This window comes from Falco rusticolus, chromosome 4 (assembly GCF_015220075.1).
Source record: "Falco rusticolus isolate bFalRus1 chromosome 4, bFalRus1.pri, whole genome shotgun sequence".
Lineage (NCBI taxonomy): Eukaryota > Metazoa > Chordata > Aves > Falconiformes > Falconidae > Falco > Falco rusticolus.
In genome coordinates this window covers 48,169,019-48,191,209 of record NC_051190.1, presented here as the reverse complement: position 1 = coordinate 48,191,209, position 22,191 = coordinate 48,169,019, and the positions used below count along the sequence as shown (strand labels likewise).

Below are 22,191 nucleotides of genomic sequence, written 5' to 3'. Positions count from 1 at the left end.
CCCAAGTCTCCTACATTTTCCGTTTCAATTTTTCCCTCATTTTCCACAGTCCCCCTCAATTTTCCCCTCAGTTTCCCCCATTTCCCCTTTAGTCTCCCTCATTTTCGCCGTTTCCTCATTTTTTCCCCTCAATCCCCCACATTTTCCCTCAGTCTCCCCCATTTCCCCCTTACACCCCCTCATTTTCCCCCTCAGTCCCTCACATTTTCCCTCGGTTTCTCTCTCCCCTCGGTGCGGTGCCCCTCATTTCCCTCTCAGCCCCCCTCATTTTCCCTCAGCCTCTGTTTCCCCCTGCGGCTCCCTCACTCTCCCCTCGGTCTCTCGCCTCCCCCCTTTGTCCCTCACCTTCCCCTCATCCTCCCGCAGCTCCTCTCGCCTTCCCGCGCTTCCCCTCCGCCCGCAGCCCCCGGGCCCGGCCCGCCGCGCTGCCCGCCCGCGGCCGCGCCGCGATGGAGCCGGCGGGGGAGCGGGGTGTTCGCGGCGGGGGAAACAATATCTCGTTTTCTGGTCTGTAGCGGGAGGCATTTGCAATGCAAATGGGCCCAGGGATTCCTTCAGTGAAGCGGTGGCTATCAGCCGCAGGCTCAGCTGGGTGACGAGCCCGGAGGTCACTGTCCTGGCTGAGAAAGGAGCTGCTGGCTGCGGCGGAGGCAGCATTAAAAGCCGCCCGCCCTGCAAACGCGGTTTTCTCAGCACCGCTGCTGACTCGGAGCGTGACAATTTGCATCTGAAAAGTGGGTTTTGTTTACCTTTTCTTCGGGCTCTAAATGACAAGTTATTGCGCTCGATTTTGTGAGCCTTAAATTAACGCGGGACTGTCTTTACAAGTGCGATTTGTGACTGTTTCTGAGCAAATTTTCTTTTAGGTGCAAGGCAGAATTTTTTTCTTCGCGCAACTTTCTTGTTTGAAATAGTTTGTTGATCTCTGTAAGGCAGAAGAAAAATGCGTGTTAGCCAATAACGTGTGTGTTGCTAACTGATAGCCACAGGCAAGGATTAATCGGTTCCCAAATCATTCTAAAGAGCCAGTTTACCTCATCAACCTGATAGAGGATATTAGTAAAGCAAAATGCTTAATCGCTTCAGTTGGCAACAACAACAACAAAAAAGAGCCTGATTTGGATTCTTTTAAGTGCTCCAGTTTTAATTTTCCATGTTTCTGTCTGATGCAGTCCCAAGAGACATCTCCTCGGACAGTCTCTTTTCTTCTCCATTGAGGCAGGGCCTCTTTCTTTGGGAGTTCTCATTGATATCTTTAATTGTGGACATTATTCCCATGCATGCGACTCTTAGATCTAAATCTTTTATTTTCTAACTCCAGTCCTAGCTATTCACTCATAGCCTCATCACAGTCGATGGTCGGTACATGCTCCCAGGCCTGAATCTTTTCTGGAAATGTCTCTTTTCCCAAGTTTGACTCCACTCTTGCTCTGTTGCATTTCCTCCTTGTGCAAGAGATGTTGCTCAGACGCGCAAGACCCTGAACTTTTCCCTTTCCTGAAAAATTGTCTGTAACATCCTCTGAAATAACATCAGAATTTGCTTTTTATTTTAATTCCCATCGGTGACAAGTTTTCTGCGCCTTTATTTTTGCCTCACCTGGTGTTAATGGTTGTTTCCATGCTCTACCAGTGCAGGACTGGGACTGCCCTCCCTCCACAGCACGCCTGTGTTTACTTCTGCTAGTTTGGACCCAAGTTGCTCCTCCAGCTTTCAGCTGTGACCTGGGGTGAGATCTGAACAAGGACTTTGACACTTCCAAGTCAAGGATGGGAAACCCAGAGCAGGCGCCTGAGCTTGCACAGCACCTCAGGTAAGCAGTCTAGTACATGGTCATTAAACTGCATTAGACTGAAGAAGTTGGGATGCCCCATTCAGAGAAAGCACATTATATTGATGCCTGCTCCAAGCCAGCACCCCACGGCTCTGTGCTGGGACGTGAAGTGCAAGTGGATTCGTTTAAAATGTGCTGGGGTAGCTTTTTACATTCAACTGCGAGAATACTCAAGCAGAGAAATTCCTATAACCAGCCTTTGCTCCTCTAGCTGTTCCCAGCTCTGAACAGTTTCCAGCCCAATGACTGATCAAGCTTACCCCTGTTTTTCTTTTCAAGCTCCCCACCCTGCAAAAAAAACAATCACAGCCAAGGGTAGAAAATTTGCCAGGCTCTGTAAGAGTGCGTTGGGGGTTTCAGGTGCTGGGTAGTGCTGGGGAAGGTGTAGCCAGCAGTCATTCAGGCTCCTCCAAACTTCTAATTTTGCAGGGACATCTCAAGCTAACGAGCTGTCAGCTGAGTGCCTTCGCACCCAAGGCAGCCGTGGGCTGAGCTCCTGTTTCTTTATATCTATTCCAGCAACTTCTGGGTTTTGCAATAAGCGTCTGCAAATCCAATTAGCGTCTTTCTTTGTGGCACTGTATGCTGGCAGAGATCTGCTGTGTTGCTGCCATCTACAGTAGGGCCAGTGCCAATGGATAAGAAACAGGTCTTATTTGCATATTCAAATATGCAAATCATCCATGACAGCTCTCCCTAATTTTTGTTTGGACTTTTTTATTTTTCTTTCCAGAGTCTTGCTTCAAAGATCCTTGTCTTGGACTGAAAGGTGTGTGTTTAATCTGGCTTGGCCCACGGTAGGGGACTATGCCAAGAACTGGTTCTGTCTCCTGGGAGTTGGGGATGGTGGAAAATAAAGTGGAAAGAAGACTTTGTGCTGCACTTTTCCTGGTCTTGGCCAGGTAAACGCAGTGATAGGAAAGATTTCTGGGGTGTTTCCCCCAGCACAGGCTAATCTATAGTCCTGGGAAGGTGGAACACATCCTTTCTTTTTCCTGCTGGACCACACCATCCGTGGCTGCTTTAGAGGCCAAACCTGGCTGTTCTTGGGGAGCGTGAGTGAAGGAGGCAACAACCGGAGTGTTTGAGAAGAGCTGCATCCTACTTCTTTGGTGGGAAAAGTCATGTCGTGTATGAGATGGGACAGTGCAGCCCATGCTCGGGTGTCCACAGACACCACCTGGGAGAGATGTCAGAAGTGCTCCTCCAGGCACCTCTCCTCCCTCTTCCTTGGCTCCCCTTCTCTGCAGGAACACAACACTGACACCACACACCCCAAACACACACAGACCCTTACCCCCCCTGGCAGCCCCCTAAGACAATCCCAATTTCCATGCAACCCATGATACCCAAATCACCAGCCTCCAAGCAACTTCTCTCAGTTTGCAGCAAAAGTACTGTCCTGTGGGCATCGCTCGTCGGGATGGTTGACTGTACATCAGCTGTAAGGCTCTATCGTCAATTTATATGTGCACGTCTGTATGTTTGCGGCTTGCCCTCCTTATCCTTGGAGAAACAAGTTTCTTTCACTATTTTTTGCCATGCATTATTATTTTCTCATTACTAATTTAGTTGCATCTTCCTTGTTTCCGCTCTTGAACTGAAGACCACAGCTTCTGTGGTCAGTCTCTGCTTTGAGTGGCTTGGACACCAGCCAGCCAAGAAGCAAGGCTGTCTCCAGCACTTAAAGAGTCAGGCAGTGTAGAAAAATCAGGATCTTGTAATAGTCCCAGAGACTCAGAGATTAAGGCACAAACCCTGCATTTGAGCAGGGTTTCTCTGAGAGAATACGTGCCTCCACTTTGTGTCCATGTGCAGCATGACTGAGTGGAAAGACCCCCAAGTTCTCTCCAGGACGTAAGTCAGCACCACCTTCTCTTATCAGCTGCAAAGGGATTATAGCGGTCTTCACCTACTTCTGTGAAGCACGTCCAATGAGCCAAGTACTCTGTGGCATTTCCAAGGTGAACATACCTGCAGTTAAAACAAAGAACAAACGATATTCTAGGTAATAAGGGGCAGATCCTGTACTTACCGTGGCTTTGCCAACAACGGTGTCATGTCCTTATGTACAGCCTCAGAATACAGCTTAAACCTGAAGTCAAGAGAGGATTCGGTTTCTCTGGTGGCACCGAGAGGTGCTGGGTGTTGCTTTGGTTTGCATACAGCTGTTGGTGGCCTTTGTTGTCTTTAGTTCATGGCACAGGCTCACTGCAGGGCTTGTTTGTGTTGGCTGCCAGGGAGAAAACAGCACAGGTAGTGACAGTGAGAGAAGCCGTGAGTTCGGCAGCAATGCTTGTTCTGGTGTAGCAGGGCTCCTGGTTTGCTAATCAGCATTGGGATCCCTGCAGGGAAGCATGTTCATTTGAATCAGCTGTTAATCCCAGCAATATTTATTCTTCTAAAAATGATTCTCTTTTGCCTGTTCTCTGCCTTCCTCTCCTTCTCCAGTTCATGCTCCACACTACAGTATTCACAACACATATTTAACACCAGGGAAGTATAGCGAAAGTCCAGATTGTTAATGGCCAAAAACTCTGATTGCCAAAAAGATACTCCTAGCAACTACTAGCTGCATCTGGGAAAAATTAGAGACAGCTTGGAAATTCTTTAGTTCCCTTATTAATGAAGGACTTAGTAGAAAAAAAACCCCACACTGTAATACAGTTTAGCTTATCTAAGTTCTTTTGTGCCTGAGGAAAATCTAAATTATAGCGTACTACAGCTACTGAAAAATGCAAAAGGCTTTTAATGTACAATAACCCTGCAAACCAGAAGGAAGAGGGAAAATTTTCTTAGTAAGTGGGAACACAATGACAATTTATTTTATTCTTTCTGTGTATTTAGTGCTGGTGAAAAGAGCCAGATGAATAGTCACAAATACGTCATGTCCCTTGCAGATGCAAGATGGGCAGCGCAAGCGTCCTCAAACTGCCCCGCCAACGTGCTTCAATTCTGAATGAGAAGGACCAGCTTTCTGGGTGAGAAAGGAGTCTGTCTCTATTCAGTCTCTGACCCCTCTGCTCAAGGCTGTTAATGAAGGGGCCTCATTAACACCAAAGGTGAGGTTGGCATTATAATGTAGCTACTGGTCCACTGCAGGCTGAATTGACACCTATCAATTCATTTTGCCTGGCTATTGAGCAGCCGTCGGATGATGGTACCTTTCTCTTGTACTCTACAGACAGGGGTCAAGTTTGGCCAAGTGATGTAATGGTCTGTGCTGTGCCAAACCTGCCAGCCGGCTGGACCTGCCACGGAGAGCATTGCACAAGCTGGATTTGCCCAGCACTGAATACGAGCTGCTGGTAGAAGTGCAGGCTGGAGAAGATGGGCCCAGGCATCTTATGTGCCCATTGAAGCAAACACAATCACAGTACAATAGGAGGGAGTGAAATTCACTGGTGAAATTTGTGTCTGCTTTGCATGGGGCTTCTTTTGCTTGATGCCAAAGTCATTGAAAGGTGCTCATCTGCATGCTCAGAGAGAGGCCACCTTCTGACTGGTGACTGTCACCCTAGACAGGATAACCGTTAGTCCACTGAAAAATACCAGACGGGGGAAAAAATAGCTTGAAAAATAGGACATGACAGGAGGAGATCAGTAGGGGAGTCTGACCAGCACTCAAAAGCCTGTTCTGAATTGTTTTCTGAATTGTTTTCTGGATTGATGAGTCCAAAAAGCAGGTAGAAATTACTATCCCAGACAAATATACTGTCAGATATAACCTCTCCCAAGGTGTTTCCTAGGGCTTTAATGTAGTAGTCCAGTGGCCACACACTCATGCTTGCCATGTTTCTGAGCATCCTGAGCTCTGGCTCACAAGGTGTAGTGCCTTTTCCTCTCAGGACTGGTCTTCCTGCTATTTCCAACCCCAGTAAGTCAGTTTGGTGGGTTTTAGAGCAACTGGCCATTTCCAACATCAGCAGATACCTACCCAGCCTGGTGGTTTGATCCTCTCTGTCCTCAGAGCAGGTTGTGAGACATCCCAGAGCTGGTGAAGCAGTGCTTCAGAGACTGTAACATTCAAATCAGTATGAATTTCTGATTTTTGTGGATTCTGGGTCAGCTGCTCTCATGACAGATTCCAGCAAAACAGCTTAGTTTTGCTGGAATGGTATGAAATGAGCTTTCACCTGTCTACACAGCAACTGGAGGTGGGGATTGCCACATATGTAAATGTATGCAAACCACCTCTAATCTAGCTAGCTCAGGTATGATAGCAGTTCAGATAATCCTCTACACTGCAGTGTGGGCTATGCAAACTTATCTGTGACTCAGGGAATTTGGCTGGCCCTACCGTTTGAAATTTATCCCATTGAAACTTAATCATTATCGCTGATATCGCTACCTGTGAGACAATAGTGCACCTGATTGCAGCAAAGTCATATCTTAGCAGCATGGCATGTCTCAGATGCCTCGGAGCTTGATTTTGTTGCATAAAGGCTCAGCCAGTGCCATTTCAAGGGCGTCAGGTTGGAATATAAAGCAATACACACATGCGACAAATACCATTCTGACCACCACAGGGAGAACTGAGAATTGTGTCTGTAGCTACACTGCAGAGGCAGAGCTGTAACAAATTCTTTCCCTTTGTTACTCAGGCATCAAAATAAGGCATGTAATACATGCTCATGAGTGAATCCATTACACATATATTTTATATGCCATCAATATTTTAGATAGATGAAGAATACAATCAATTTGGGCACATTTCATGCAACTTTGAAATGCATTATGTAAACATTGCAGATGCAGAATGTTTCTTCCATTGCCTCTGCATTTTTATATGCTATGAAATCTATTTTAAATATATGCGTGAAATGTGTCATGAAACATCTGATATATGTGGAAAACATATTAGTGTACCGTATGGGCAGTGTATAAGGTCACTCAGGAACAGCTTGAAAACAGCAATCATTTGCATATGGAGCTGTTTGTATGATGATACCATCACAGGGAAATAAGGGCTATGTCCCTGGTCTGTGTAGGTCGCTGGCAACATTGGTACTGTTGGACTCACGATGAGAACAAATACAAATAGCTGAATTGTTTGGTGCCTGGAAATTTTTATCCATTCCTCATAACAGAGCAATTCATAGAGTTTTGTAGAAGTTAAGGTACAGTAAGCAGGAGAGTAAAATCACATTTTCAGTGACACTTTGCTCTATGATATTTGGATCATTATAAGTCATCTTTGTTCTGCTGCTACAGAGCAGATCCTGTTCTCCCTTTCAAGCATCACCTCAAACTGGACTTGCTCTTTGGGCTGAACAGAGTTAATGTGCATTGGAGATGGTACAAATGGGATCAGACCCTGTCTTTAATCTAGGTGTATGCCTTTCTGTAAGGATGGTAAATGTTACTCAGTGTTACGTGAGTAAATCTTTAAGTCTGATAGGATGATTCATGATGAATAACAAATTCAACTTGTTGCCATTTTTGCTCTATTTCACAGATTTGGTTTTGATTTCACTTGGCAGTGCTCTGGTGAATGTTAATACTTGGCAATATTAGGATAGTAAACAGCAAAATCTCACATACATTAATTTTTGCATTTTCACATTACAGTTCTTCATTGATTAATTTTTAAATTGGTCCCAGAAAGCATTTACAGAAATATTGCAGTTTGCACTTTATTGGCATTACATGGCACTATTTCTGGCTCCAGCCCAGCAAAATATATTCTTAAGTGTAAGTAAGTGCCATTGATATCAATGGAATTATTCATATTCTTAAAATTAAACATATGCTTTAGCATTTTAGTGAACCGAGACAGCTGGTCTCTTATGGAAGGCCTATCTAAATAAATGCAGCATCGATTGCAGATTGCGAATTTTATAACCCGATGCACAACTGAGTGTTGCTTTTGGTGAATACTTCTGCATTTGGGATAAATCTTTGCCTTTTGTTAAATATTTTTGACAGTGAAACTAAGTGTGCCATTTCAGAAAAACCCTATTCAGTTTTACATTTATAAAAAAACATGTGCTTAAAGTGGGCTCATGAATCAGGACCCAAGTGACTGAACGTTCATAGAAAGTGAATAAAGGAAAGTGGACAACAGTCCTAATTGAAACCATGTTTTGAGCTGCAATGTGAAGGCACAGAAAAATTAATCCTTCCATTTTAGGTATTTTGATAGCAGCCATTACTAGAGAATTGAAGTTATTTGAACCACTTTGTCAGATAAATGTGAACTGCTTGTTTTTCTTTGGAAAACAGCAGTGAGAATGTCTTACTAAGTGGAACCAAATCATGGGGTTTTAGAGAAACAGCTGAAGAGATCATTTGATCTTTTGTTTAAAGAACATTTTTGTCAACTGGTTTATTTGGCCATGTAATGGCTGTGCTTCTCCTTACTGAGAAGCACTTCTACACACACCTCCTCTATGATCACTGGTCAAACCCACGCCGATTATGTGTGCAGCCACCATGTGAGCTAATACAGAAGGACATGGGCAGAGGATCTCAAGACCATGCAAACATGGTGACACAGAGTATTTGCTAAAATACGACTTTCAGCTGATCAGGACCTGATGCTTTCATCTGTCCAGAACAGCCATCAATATCTGGAAAATCATGGCATTTTTTTATGTCCCTATGGCTAGTTTTGTCTTAAATGTAAAGGGGATAGCAAGGATGTAGGTAAAACAGTGGGAAAAAAAAAATTAAACATGTTTCCTAGCAGTTGTGAGGTGGGTATAACAGAACTGCCAGCCCCTGGGTTGGAAATCCTGTGGCGAACCTCAAAAGTAGCACTTAGAGTTGAAAGGACAAGACTTTCAGAATTAATAATTCTTGGAGCTTATTTCTTTCCTTCCTGGGTTTCTCAGCCCTTTGAGTTCATGGTTTCAAACTTTTGACTGCAGACCTAGGAGATTAAAACTAAAAAAAAAAATCAAAGCTGAATCAATGTTGTTTTAACATGACTCCAGCAGAGGGTTCTTTAAATCAATCGTAAAGATTGCCAGGCTGGCAATAAAATCCCAGGACCTAGTGACATCCATTCCGTGTTTCAAAACTATTATCTTCCTACTCCTTGAGACAGTTAACAAATAAAGATCTTTTGCAAAAGGCATAAGAGACACTCCAGTGAAGCAGTTTCTTCTCCTGGCATTGTTAAGAGCAGAGACTGGGTTATTATTAATTACTTTTGCATTATTTATGCAGGTCCATGAATGTGCAATGTCTTTTACAGATAAATCACTCTGCCTCAAAAAGTTTCCAGTCTGCGAGCCAAACCCTGCAGTGTAAATCTATAACAGCAGGAGGCAATTCGGTGCAGCAGAACAGGTAAGTGTTAGTCCTTGATTCTGCAGAACTGGTGCGTTATCAACATTATTATTTAATTTGTGTTGCAATTGCACCAAATAGACTCAATTGATGCTGCTGTTTCACAACCTCTTTAATCTGGCATCAGTTGAAAGGAGCAGCCTCTATCCTTTTCCTCATTCCTGCTCCTTCTCTTGCCTCTTTTTTTGTGGTTCAGGCAGCCACATGGGGAACCAAATCAGGGAAATGATCCGGGTTAAGACTCATCTGGCAAAAATACGGAAAGGTTTAATTTTGACCAGTCCTAACTCAGATCCCTGAGTATGCGGGTTTGCAGCTCTTCCTGCCCTGCCTGTTTTCCTGTGTTCCTGTGCTGAGCGAGCTGGGTGGTTACACCCAGAGAGGCGCTCACACAGCCAAGGGTCCTGGTGCAGAAGGTACCATCAGGACTCCCCATGGCCTGGGGGGGTTGAGAAGGGGCCACTGTTGCTTTTTGCCCTCTGAGGGCTCCTAACTTTCTCTGTCCAGCATGCTGGTCATCCCTGCAGGACCCCTTTCAGCTCAAGGCAAAAATGCCCTGACCCATCCCTTTGACAGCCCCCTTCGTTTTTGTGGGAAGTCAGTTCTGCACCCCACAAGCCAGAGCCATGGCTCCCTGACAGGAAGGACAGAGCATCCCCAGCCTCAGATAAACCCATGCAGCCCTGGGGACGGCCAGACCACAGTCACACACTGGTGTCAGGGTTGCTTGGCTTTCTCAGGCTACAGCCCTGCTTGGAGCAGGAGGCCCTGCCTCAGGCGCTGCAGTCCTTTTAAAGCTGCTTTGTGGGTTTCTTTTCTTTTCTCTCTTTCTCCCCCCCCGCCCCCCCCCCCCCAGGTTCCCAGGGCTGAGGATTCAGCTTCTGGCTTCATCCAGAAATCCCTGAGGGTTTCAGATCCCCACGAGGCCTCTCAATGTCTTGATCTGCTTGAATAGGCATTTTTAACGTGGCCCCGGCTGTCATCAGGCCCTGTTACAGTCACTCAACTGCAGCAACATTGTTCTCAAGGCAGCAGCGCCCGGGACACCTCCCTTATTACCATACTGCACGGGGGATTTTGCCGCTGGGTTTCTCTGCTGAGCATCACACCAGCTCCATGGCCAGAGACGGCCAATTAGCCCTCCTTGCCCACGCCCCAGCCTCCATCCCTTCGTGGCTCTCAGCATCTCTGGCCTGCAGGGCTGCTGGCGCCTGTCCATCTCTGGCGGTCCTGTCGGAGGTGAAGGTGACCCCCTTTTCCTGTGCCAGGCTCCCTGGCAACGCAGCCTTTCTTTGCGAGCGGCCTCCTCCACCCCCTGACGGGGAGAGGGGCTGTGAAAGCCCCGCTGCACTTTTGAACTTGCTGCTGGCGCGCTCAGTGGCTGCGCAGGGCAGCCACGACGGAGGGGCCGAGCCCAGCGGGGACCCGGTGCAATTGCCCAGAAGTTATTAATAGGCTGTAGAAGAATGTGATGGGCTGGGGAAGGGGTGAGGCGGGGGGAGAGCAAGGAGTAAAACGGGGAGGGTCAGTGAAAGGGAGATGGGGTGATGAGGCAAGAGTGATGGCATGCAGGAAGACAAAGAGGCAAACAGAGGAGGAGATGGGCACCAGCATGGAGAGGCAAGGCCATATAAAGGCTGGAGCTCCAATTCTCCCTTGTCCTGCACCTTGTGCAGGTGTTTTATCGGTGGCTGTGCTGGAGGAGAGGTCTCTGACCCCGTGCTGGGTGATGGAAAGGGCAAGAGGGACCAGGCCTGGGGGTTCAGTCCTTGAGCAAGGCATCCCTTTCCCCAAGATGAAAAATTGCTCGGGGTTACTGAGCCAAATTTGCCATCTAGTGGCTTTGGGGACCATTGCAGAGGGACCCACGAGACAGCAGCAGCCCCGGCACAGGCACTGGGTGGCATGCTGCACAGCACCTTCTACCTCAGTTACACCCAGAGTGCTTTTGCTTTTGCTTTACTCACAGCGGCCCAAAAAGCCTGTGGTCCCTGAAGTGATGTTGCCTTGTTCTGGCTGTGTTGAAGTGAGCCAGTATCAGCGACTCCGCCAGCTTCTCAGTGCTCTCCAGGGACAGCCCCCGCTGATTGTGCGAGGACCCAGACCCACAACATGGTTCAACTCGTCACTGTCATGCAGCAAGGCTCAGAGAACACGAGTATGTCCTGTGGCTGTGGGAGCACCTTCTTCACTCTTACACTATGGGAAGAACCTGGAAAGCGTCGCTTTGTACTTGTGGCACAGCAGTGGTCTTTCTCTGAGGCTTTACATGTTCTCTTGCTTCTTGAAAGGTACCAACAAGTTTGTCTAATGTACTGGCTCCTTAACTCATGCTCTGCCACCAGCCAGCCCTCAGCAGGCAGAGGAGTCTCCAAGTTACACATGACCATTGGAGACTGGGGAGGAACAAGGGCAGTTGGGGGTTGAAAGGGTAGAGCATGGGGCACAGCACCCCAGGACCTGGGCCAGCACAGCCTCTTTTGGGCTGTCACCCTGGAGGATTTCTCTTTATAAACAGCTCTTCCTAGGTCAGAGAGCGCTTTGGCCACCCTGTCTGGGGGAGTGACTAACAGATAACAGGAGACATGGTGCAGTCAGGGGAAAGAAAGGGGCTCAGTGCAAGTCAGTGACCACAGCTTTAATGCATAGCTCTCCTGAGCAAGACCAAATACATCAATAAATAAATACATCTATTAATAATAATAATACTTCGAGCAGCCCCAAAAAACCCAACTGTCACCAGTTTAGCTTCTGTGTTCTCGGCTGTGCCCATGTCAGCAAAGGGTGCTGCTGCCTGACTAATGCAGAAGACACAGAAGAAGCACCATCTCCCTCCCCTTCTCAGTGCGGATCTGCTGGAGGAGGAGATCTTCAGCTCCCTGGACACCAGTCTGGGCAGAGTCTTTCGAGGCACCTGTGGGCTCCCACCCTGCTTCATGCCCAGCATCACGAGGCCTCAGCTGCTCCCTGCCCCATCCGCTAGCCACATTGCCCTTGTCCAAGGAACAGGCGCACAACTGAGGTGTTCCCCATGCAGGCGCACACGTGTGCATCACGCACCCCATGCCCAAGGGATGCCTGACGGCAACCAGCAACCGGCTCTAGCACTGCTTGTGGGGTTCCTCCAGGGCAACGTAAGGCACCACAACAGGCCAAGAGTCGCTGGGCCAATATCCAAGCTTTGGCTTGAATGATGGCATCTCGTAGCTGACATCGAAGTAGATGACCAGTGGGCAGCAGTATAGGAGGGACATGGCTATCAGCACATGCCTAGCAAGGAAACCAGAAAGACACGTGTTGGACATGGATAACTCCACCTGCTCCTGCACCTTGTAGTGGTGTGCGGCTGGCATTGTCACCGTGAGGCTAGAGCCAGGGGTTACGGCAATGGCAGGCAAAGGTCCCAGTCCTGTCATGCATGAGGGCTGCAGGGAGCGTGGGTTCTGCAAGCTTTGTACCTATGGGGAAACCCTAGAGTTGCTCTGTGAGCTGGGGCAGGAGCAACTCTTTGTGCAGAGGGGATGGGGTGGTGCAGGGGACTTCAGCCCCAAACCAGCCCACCCATTCTCCACCTTGCCTGGCCCAGCTCAGCAGTGCTGGGTATCCGTCCCTGTCACCCCAGTGATTTGTGAGGATGAATCTGAGAATGCTGCTGTGTGCAGCACTTGCAGCCATGCTTGGCCAGGCACTGAAAGCACCCAAGCAAATCAGTGTCTTTCAGTCTGGCTATTAAAATAACTCAAAGAACACTGCACTTCATGCAGCTTCCTGGGAGCAGATGCAGCTCTTTGAAAGCAAGCTGCTTACCTGGAGGGACTTCTAGAACAATTTCACTTGCAAAACACTGTTTGGCTAGTACATAGGAGGTAAGGGATATTAAGCAGTGATTAGGGCCAAATCCCTGGGCTGGGGCCAGGCTGAGGAGCAGCATCAATGACAGAAGAAAGGGCGAGAGGGTTGAGCAGAGATGTGGCTGCTCCCTGGTTGGGTATCTCATCCCAGCTGCCACTTCTCCATAGCTATGGCCCTTCAGCCCCTGAAACGTTTGGGCTGGGATTCCTGCCCTTATACTGGAGCCCTTACCAGAAGCTGTGGAAGTAGGGGAAGTCGATTGCCTGCCAGAGCCCGCAGAGCCATCTGTCGCTTATCCAGCTGCTGATGGCCAGTACCCACCACACAACCATGACTGTGGCCATCCGATGAACCCTTTTGTCATTGCACCTGGAAGACACAGTGAGGAAGAGGAAGCAATCATGTTGGAAGAAAAGTGAATTTTAAAGAGGGCTGGTTCCTGTCTGCAAATGCTAATGCAACAGGGCAGTTTCTTCTGGAGACTAGTCATCAGACCACAATAACTGAAGAAGTATGGCTCTGTAGAGAGAGTTTCTGACTTTCTGTGGTGAGGATAATGCTAGGAGATGCCAAGGCATTCCTGTCTTTCTCCCCAGATTCTGGTGGGTTCTTCCAACCCCACTCTGGTTCCTAAATCCCCACAAAGGGGAAGGAGCTGCCATAGGTGGTAGCTGGGGAGGAGAAGATACACTTGGATTGTCTCCATTCTGTGTGGCACCTGGTCCAGATTGTCGCCTTGTACCCCACTGCCCACAGTCCTGCCTATGCCTCTTCCTGGTCCTTCCTAGGCTGCCCCAATTCTTTGCAGAGCTGATAATCCAATGTGTGGCTGATGAAGACTTGGGCTCAATTCACTGTTTTGCCCAGTCACTGACACACGTGAGCCTGCCAGGAGCATGCAATGGACCTGCAGATAACCCCTCTCAGCTCTCTCCTTACTTTTTCAGCTCACGCCACGTCAGGTACAGCAGGTGGAAGGCGATGCAGTTGAGTGCGTAGGCATTGAAGGCCGGTTTGATGAAGGACATCAAGGTACTGATCACAGTGGTGACAGCACTCAGCCAGAGAAAATGCTTCCTAAAGGGAGTTGGGAGTGAGTGTCAGTGCCCCCAAGGTTCACAGTATGGAAGGATAAGGATGGGAGAGCTCCTGCTCATTGCCCGGGAGAGGAAACCCTTCTCCAGCACCTCCAATCTGTTTGCACATGGCTGACCTCTGCCTCTGCAGCAGTCCTGGCAGGAAGGCTGAGGTATCTGTTTATATCGGTGCTTTGCCCAAAGCCCCCAGTTAGTCCCTGACTGAGAGGGGACACAGCCCAGAAGGTACCTTGTGCATTTTCATGGTGATGCCAGAGACGCACACTGAGAACCGAAGGCAGAACCGAAGGCATCGGGAGCTTTGCTTAGGGAAGGGCTGCAAAGCAGGAGTCCCAGCAGTGTGGGGCAGGGGCTTGAACCATGCAAACATGCAGATTTGGGCTGACTGAACAACAATAGGGCTCAGAGGGGCCTTTCACATGCAAATCCCTTCCCAAGTCCCTTCCCCTCTCCCCCAACCGTGTCTCCACAGTGAACTCCTGGTGACCTCCTCTTAGGCATGGGAAGAGCAGACTTGGAGCAGGCCTTTGCAAGGCTTCTCCGGGGCTGGCTCAGAGGGCTCCAGCAAGCCTGCCAGGATGGGACCATCCTTTGAGCAAAGCCCTGCTGGGTTCCTGTTTCTGCTGATCCATGCTCACCCAGTATTCCCATTCTTTCTGCTGAGCTCCAGGCAGCCCTCCTGCAAACAACCTTTAAAATAGGGCGTGTTAACTTGGACCAGTTTATCCTATGGGAAGCCCCGTCAGCCTTCAGGGAGAGCTCTCTGTGGATGGCAGGGGATGCTATAAATTCTGACAGCATGCATAATTGAATGTCAGTGCTCAGGAACATTTAATTTCCTAATTGATTTTGAAATTCTCCACGCAAAGTTTCCTCTGCAGCTTCTCAAAGACAAACAGCTCCAGCTGACAGGAGCCCAGCACAGCCCTTCCCTGTGGGAGCGTTTCTTACTCTTCCTCTGTCAGCACATCCACCACTGAGTGATAGAGGGTCTGGTCCCAAAGCAAACTGCAGTAACCTCAATGCTGACCCCTTGCAGGGGAGGGGAGCTGGCTGCGGGCTGGGGTGGGTCTGTGGGTCGCACACATCGATGTCAATGTCCCATCCCTCCCCTGAAAGCCTGCAACCCTGTGTCCCTCTGAGTCATACCTGGTCTTGATGCACCTGGGGAAGTAAACCCTTGGGTACCAAAAGGAATATGCCACAGCCAGTGTCCAGAGGATGGACAGCTCATCCAAAAGTTGTCCCACATAGCTCAGTGTCATGTGAAAGTACATGGAGAAGATACCTACAAGGAGCAAGGATAGCTTGTATCAGCAAAGCTTCATCCTCACACAAACCCATCTGGCCTGGGAAGTTCTTGGGGGCCATTCCTGAAGACACACCATTCCTGAAGAGCAGAGGCATGGGCCTTGGTGTTAACGGAGGCCTGTGTCAGTCAGTCCACACAGCGCCATGGGGATTTACTGGCTGGAAGCTGTGCATCCACAGCCAGCAGGACCCAGGAGCTGCAGGGCTTTAGACAGACATGGCTGTTTGGTGTCCCACCCCAGCTGGCCCCTGTGCTTTAGCTGCTAAGATACCTCCAAAGGTATCATGAATGAGCAGTCTGGTATTCTGGCAACTTGTCTGGTCTTCTCACAACCTTGGCACCCACCTACGCAGAAGAGCATGCCAGAGACGACATACATGGGCAAGGTGCGCTGCTGACAGTACTGCCGGTTCAGGTAGAGCAGGGCAGGAGAAAGGACAAAGAAGCTTACATTGCTGATCTGAAAAAGAAGAGGCACATTCAGCTTATTGCATATTCTTGGGCAAGTCTCATCCCACCATGTGCCTCCGTGTCTCCATGTGTGAAGAGGATACTGATCTCTAGTGGAAAGCGTTGTGTGGAAGCCGGTACTACTCTTGGCACAGGGAGAGGGCAGAGGCGTTTCTGGAGAAGCAAGGCTGGAACTGGGAGGACAGCTATTGCTGTGACAGCAATGGCTGCAGACACCTGTGCTCTTCCTGCAGGCACCTCTGGGGCCAGCAAGCCCAGGATAAGCCGGTGTGCCCCTTTTGGGTGACTGTTTATCTTCAGCTGTCCAGTGTCTTCAAGCAAGCTGCCAAAGCTCTTCTGTTTTCAGCAATCCCCCTCTCCTGTCAACCCAGACCCGCCAGAAACTCCTTGAATGGCTTCTGCCCCTTTCAGCCAGCAGCCTGCCCCCGGCGAGGGGCTGGGTGGGTGTGAGGAGCTAGGCCACCACAGCAAACCACAGTCAGGAAAACCATCCTTAGCTGGGAGCAGGTGTGGTGGAGGGCAGCACAGCAAGCAGGACGTTGGTAAGTGGGAACAGGCAGGGTTGAGGTGGCATCCTGTAGTGTCATGTGCGAAGCCACCTGGCCTCGTGGGAGAGGTATTCTGGGTACTAGTAATTACGTGAAGTCATAAACCTCCTTTAAACATACCTAGCAAATTAATGCAGTGATATTATTCTGCCCTAATTTCTCTGCAAAACTGCTTCATTGACAGAGTTCTATTTGTCTGGGAACAAGGGGATGGTACTGGGGCTCAGCCTGCTGCTGCTGCCTAGACTGGTTGAAGGTGCCGGTGCTTTGGGGAACAGTAGGTGCTGATGGGCAAAATCTGGGACCTGGGGAACAGCAGCAAGTGCCCAAAGCCTGGACCTTTCTGCTGGATCAGGCCCATTCCACCCTGCAGCTATGGGGGAATGAAGTTTGAAATAATCCTGGCTTTTTCACCTGATTTTGCAATTCAGTAAAGGGGTATCACAGGGAAGCACAGCCTCTGCAGGGAAAATCTTTCTTGCTTATGAAAGTTTGGGACTGTTGTGCTATGTTTTACCTGCCAGACAGCTCTTTGGGGGACAGCAGGGAAGAGCCATCTGCTAAAGTGCCATTTGGCAAGCCACCAGGAGACTTTTATCTCACCCTGACAATCCTTTTCCTTTCATCTTCCAGCTAGATTCTGATCTAGACCCCACGCCTGGAACCTGACATCCACAGCTGGAGTCTTACCCCTCAGCAGCCCTTACATGCACCAAGTAAACTGCAAAATTGACGCTCGGCTTGTGATGCCCCATGGGATCTAAGTTTATGGTAACAGGGCTGCAAATCACAGGGATGTTGTCATATACATGAAACACACCCTCTCATATTTCAGAGAGAAACATAATTCACACTTAATGTAAGGTCTCTATTCCCTTTAACACCTGGAGATTAATCTTGAATTTCACTAAGGCTTTTACGAAACAAGTTGATGCTCCCATTAACAGCAGCTCTCAGGCCAAATGTATTGGTTTTCTACATGTGCTTAGAGCCAAATCCAGGCCTATTCCCATTCCAGCTATGAAAAGAGAAGTGCTGCTCCCACTTGCACACTTGAGGTCAAACCGTTCAGAAATGATCAAGAAACCAAACCATGTGTTAAAGTAACAACTGTGTTGCAAACATTTCTTTTCCTGTGAAATGGTTGAAGAGGCTTTAGGAAGACAAGCAGGGATAGCAAGAAGAGAGAAAATGCTTGCAGAAAGGGCAGCAGTATGCAAGTGCCAGCATGCACGTCAGTGTGAGGAAACCCGGGAGTTTGAGATTGCGTATAGAGAGGTCTGAATCCCTGCTGCAGTGGGCATTGCAACAGTGCCATTAATTACATGATAGCAATGTTATCACTTCATTAATTCAGCGTGAGATGTGCAAGATCAGATATCAGAGGGGAGGGATAATCAGGGGAACTGTTCCAATATGGTCAAAAAGAAAGTGATTCCTTGCAGAGCAGCCAAACTCAGAGCTTAGGGGAGGACTGCTACAAAACTGCATCTGTGGGGGACAGATCAGGGGTCTTCACCACTCGTCAGATCCAAGGCCTGATTTGTAAGTGCTGCCTTATATCTTTCCGCTAGGATGGGGTGAGCTCCATCTCAAATGTGGTTAGGAGGGGTTTGCTCCCAGTACTCCCATTAGGAAGTTTTTCCAGAGTCTCTGCTCATGCTGTGTGTCCCCAGCATGGCTTCTACCTAGCTGGGTTGTACTGGCCCAGGAGGCATGAGCTCTTTCTGCCCAGGATCCAGGGAGAAAAGAGGTGATGGAGCCAAGGTGTGATCTGACCTGTGTCAGTGACTCAGCCCTATGGTTTTCCACAGTGTGAGCTCATAGCAATGTCCCACTTCCTAACAAGTGTGAGTTATTTCTCCAGTTGACTAAACCAAGCTTAGGCCTGTACTGACATCTGCTTCTTTCACTAGGAGAAAACTGAGACTGGGATCAGTGACATGGCTTTAATCTTGGTGCATTAGTAGGATCATCAGAAAGGCCCCAGGGCTTCTGCAACTTGGCGCTTTGCAGCCTAAGATGAAAGGAAAGACCTGCAGAGAATCTGTTTGCATCTCCATCCATGACAGGGTGAGAACAAGCCTTGGATACAGATTGGGGCAGGAGATGCTGGTTTGCAGAGCTCTGCCTGGCTCTGTGAGCATGGCAACAGTGCAACAGCAGCCAAGGCATGTGCTGGTCCTTACTCAAGACAGGCGTTTTCTGCAGTGAAAGGAGATTTCTGCAAGACTCATGGGAGTGTGTTCATTCACTTAGGCCAGCGAACCAGCTTTAGCTGACAGAAGAGCCCACAGGGCCAAAGACAGCAGTGAATACCTCAGAGGCTCTCCAGACCTGTATAGCAAGTTCCTAATAGCCAGAGCTGCGTAGCAGAAGATGAGGCTGTTTGTCCTGCCATCACAATGTCCTGGCAGTGCTTTGGGGCAGGAAACAGCTGTTTGTTTAGTGCCTGCAGAGTGCTGGGCAAGGAGCTGCCATCCTCCTGCATGCGACTTTCTGGGCAGACAAGAGAACAATGCCTCTGTGATGCTGCAGGGTTAGTGAGCCCGTGCAGAGGGCTGGGGTGTGGAGGACCAGGGTGCACACCACGGCTCTGGCGCACTCTGAGTGCTTCTCTGGGCATATCTAGGTAATCTGCACCTGCAGCCGGGCATATCTCCACCAATCGATGAAACATCCACAAGCTCTGGATATACGGCAGTGTCAGAGCTCCTGCTGCTTTGCCAGCGAGACTGCTGGGGATCTGGGTGTCATTACCAGCATCCTGGATCAGCCATTTCAGGAAAGAAATGAGGGTAGAAAGACAAGTCCCTGACTGATGACCCTCATGTAGCACAGTACTGTTCTTCTACGAACAGCCAGAAGACAATAAATTTCTGGGTCACTGAGTCACTATAAATAGTTAGTGCTTTGCTGCTGAACTGCCTCCAATCACAAACCACCATGTATTATTAGGTACTTAAAGATACTGTTTACATTCTTTGCTCATACCCTTGGTGCTTATTTCTAATAAAAAGCATCAAACCCAAGCAGACCTGAGAGAGAGTGTGGCTGGCACAGAGTAATTCTCAGCAGCACATTGCTGCTGCTGGCACAAAGCTACCTTGCTTGAGCCCCCGGCAGCGTTGCAAAGAAGACACTGAAAGGATGCACCATTAGGAAGCCCTGCTGATTTACTGGTGTAGGAGTCTTGGGTAGGAGCTGGCTGGATTCCCAGCTAGTCTAAAACTGGCAAACTGATGCTGAAGTCAATATTGATATAATTATCTCAGGGCAGGCCAGTGAGATAAAGCCCATAAAGCTTGCCACAGGGAAGAAGCTGAATATAGGGAACAAATGAATGGAGGAGAGAAGAGGATGAGGTCCAGGCTGTTAGGAACACATCCAAGATAGTGTCCTGATCCCCAGCTGCATCCACAACATGCTGCCAGCCAGCAGGGATAGGTAGGGATCTCAGTCCGGTCAGTTTTCTAGAGTCCCCCCTGTAGGGCACATCACAAGGAGCCTGATCTCTGCTGCTCTCTCGAAATGGGAATCGCATCTTAAGGCAGAAACTGCAGAAGTGGTACCCTCCACCTACATGGGCACTCTGCTGAGCTCCATGGACTGGTAAAAATTAGTTTGGCAAGAAGGAGTTCAGTGCAGGGACCAAAAAAAAGCGCTTTCTTTGCTGGGAAAGAGGTGCCCTGTGTTCACATATAGGGAGGAACAAGGGCTAGTTTAATCACTGGGAAAAGTCCTGCAGGGTTTGCTCTGCCCACATCTCTGTGTTCCTCAGTATTGCAGTGGCTCACATCTGTGTGGAAACATGAATTGGAGCAGTTTTCCTGTCCTAGAGGAGGGCTGTGTCTGAGTCCTACCCAGTGAAAATTCATCCCGACAAGCCCAGTGGCGTAGTATGGAAACATAGGAGAAGGCTGTGGCTAGTAGGGACCTCAGTCCAGAACTAGACACCTGGGTAAGGTTTTCAGGAATAGCTACATAATCTAGAAACCTGTGCCACAAAACGACCTTGGCACCTAAGCTAACTTACTAAAATAAATAAGTTTTTTCTTAATGGAAATTGAAAAGGGCTTTGGGTTCTAAGAAAGATAGTTATGCATCTGGCCACACCAACTGGTGTCTAGCAGTGTGCTGCAGAGAAGTTAGACACACAAATGCTTTTGGAGAGCTCCTGAGGTACTTCTTGGTGTGTTAAAAGGAACCTCAGCCACTTTGACAGTCTGGGTGTAAATCAGGATCCTTGTGAAAACGGGGTCTCAGCTCCAAAGACACATTTTAAAAATGCTGCTTATGTACTAAACTAGGAGGTGAGGCAGATTTATCTCCCAGGATGAATTCCGATTAAAAACGTAGCTCTCAGACTTCCCGCTCTTTGTGGAAATCAGCCCCTCTCCAGTGTTGCCAGTGACACTCCAAAACACAGAGACCTTTGGCATCCCCAGCTGCATTTGAAACACTGATATAAGTGATTTCTGTATCTCCTTGCTAGCTGTGCCTTCCTCTGCAGCTCTGAGCCCATCCGACAGGGATGCAGTGCCAGTAAACAAGCAACAACACAACACATTCAGTTGGGTGCCAGAGGGAAGCAGGATTTGGCCTGGACCGGCAGATCTTTGTTTCTTAACTGCCTCAAGGAGAAGTGACTATACACAGCCCGAGCATCCCTCCTCTGAGACCCGAGCTGGGCAATTATTGCTGGGGAGCTGCTGGACTGAGGGGAGGGAATTATTGTTATTCTAGGCAATTTATTAAAAGCAGGAAATGCTTTTTAAAAAGAGGAAGAGACATTTCCATGAGAACAAGAACTTCTAGGGTTAGGCAGTAATTGCTAAAAGTTGTAAACAAGGCCTTTGGAAGGTTGTAAATCCACATGCCTCACATCCTTGCTAGCCTGTAATTGCACTGAGGTAGAAGGACACGCTTGCAGAGAGCGGTTGTGTACCGAGGCCTCTGCAAACAGATGTGGATGCTTCTAGCCACGCTTAAGCCGGAAGGCTGCATTCAAGGGCCTGGCACTGGATGGAGCCTGAATTATAAAGGATCATAGGAGGTGAAACTGGCTTATGCATCAGCTTCCCTCTGTGCTGAGTTCCAGATTCCCAACCTGCCCAACACGGTTCATGCAAGTGCTGTGTCTCATTTTGCCACTCCTGTACATTTAGCTGGAATATATAAGCCCTGTGTGGGACTTACCCCAATTGGCAGGAGAGCTGCAGGACTGGTATAACAGGATCTCACAAATCTGGGCGAAGGAGCACTGCCAGGGTTTTCTCACTGGGAACTCAGCTCCACACAAGCCAGAAGTACCCCTGACCCCAGCTTGTTTTCTGAGCAACTGGCTGTTGTAAGCAATAAAAGTCCCATGATTTACCTGAAGTCAGAAAACATTCCCCATACCAGCACCCTCCAACACCAGGAAGTTCAAAGGAGTGAGTAGGAGGAAAGAAAAGGTTGTCCCGTCTTTTTCTCCCAAAAGCAGCTCCTGGGTGCCCGGAGACGGCTGCCTTTGTGCCCCAGCCAGCCCTTGGATGCACCCGCACTCACGGTGTTGTAGTACTCTGCAATGACCGTCGAGCGCTCAAAGTTGCCTTCACACCAGTCGACTTCAGCACTTTGGTAGGAAAATATGCTCGGCATCGTTGGGCCACCTTTGCAAAAGGGAGAGGAGTGGGTTAGTTTTGCACGTGGGCAAGGAGTGTGCTGCACAGCCAAAGGGAAAGTGGAAAAGCACACTCTGCCTGCCTGCCTCCTGCGCACATGCACACCCACGTTGCA

At 48.7% G+C, this 22,191-nt stretch overlaps 1 protein-coding gene and 1 long non-coding RNA gene across 2 annotated transcripts; one reads left to right on the top strand and one right to left on the bottom strand.

Annotated features, from left to right (window-relative positions):
* The first annotated feature begins 1,653 nt into the window (after nt 1–1,653).
* Nucleotides 1,654–17,198, top strand: LOC119146020. The gene is made up of 6 exons (XR_005103605.1): nt 1,654–1,813; nt 4,735–4,896; nt 5,019–5,210; nt 9,036–9,130; nt 11,100–11,421; nt 17,044–17,198. It is a non-coding gene; the product is annotated as an uncharacterized LOC119146020 (long non-coding RNA).
* On the bottom strand, nt 12,232–22,053 carry ACER1 (alkaline ceramidase 1). The gene is made up of 6 exons (XM_037383020.1): nt 21,961–22,053; nt 15,737–15,851; nt 15,229–15,367; nt 13,922–14,059; nt 13,214–13,351; nt 12,232–12,400 (listed from the first exon to the last, which is right to left on the bottom strand). The coding sequence occupies exons 1-6, from the start codon at nt 22,051–22,053 to the stop codon at nt 12,232–12,234; spliced, it is 792 nt and encodes a 263-aa protein (XP_037238917.1).
* Between the last annotated feature and the right edge of the window lie 138 nt (nt 22,054–22,191).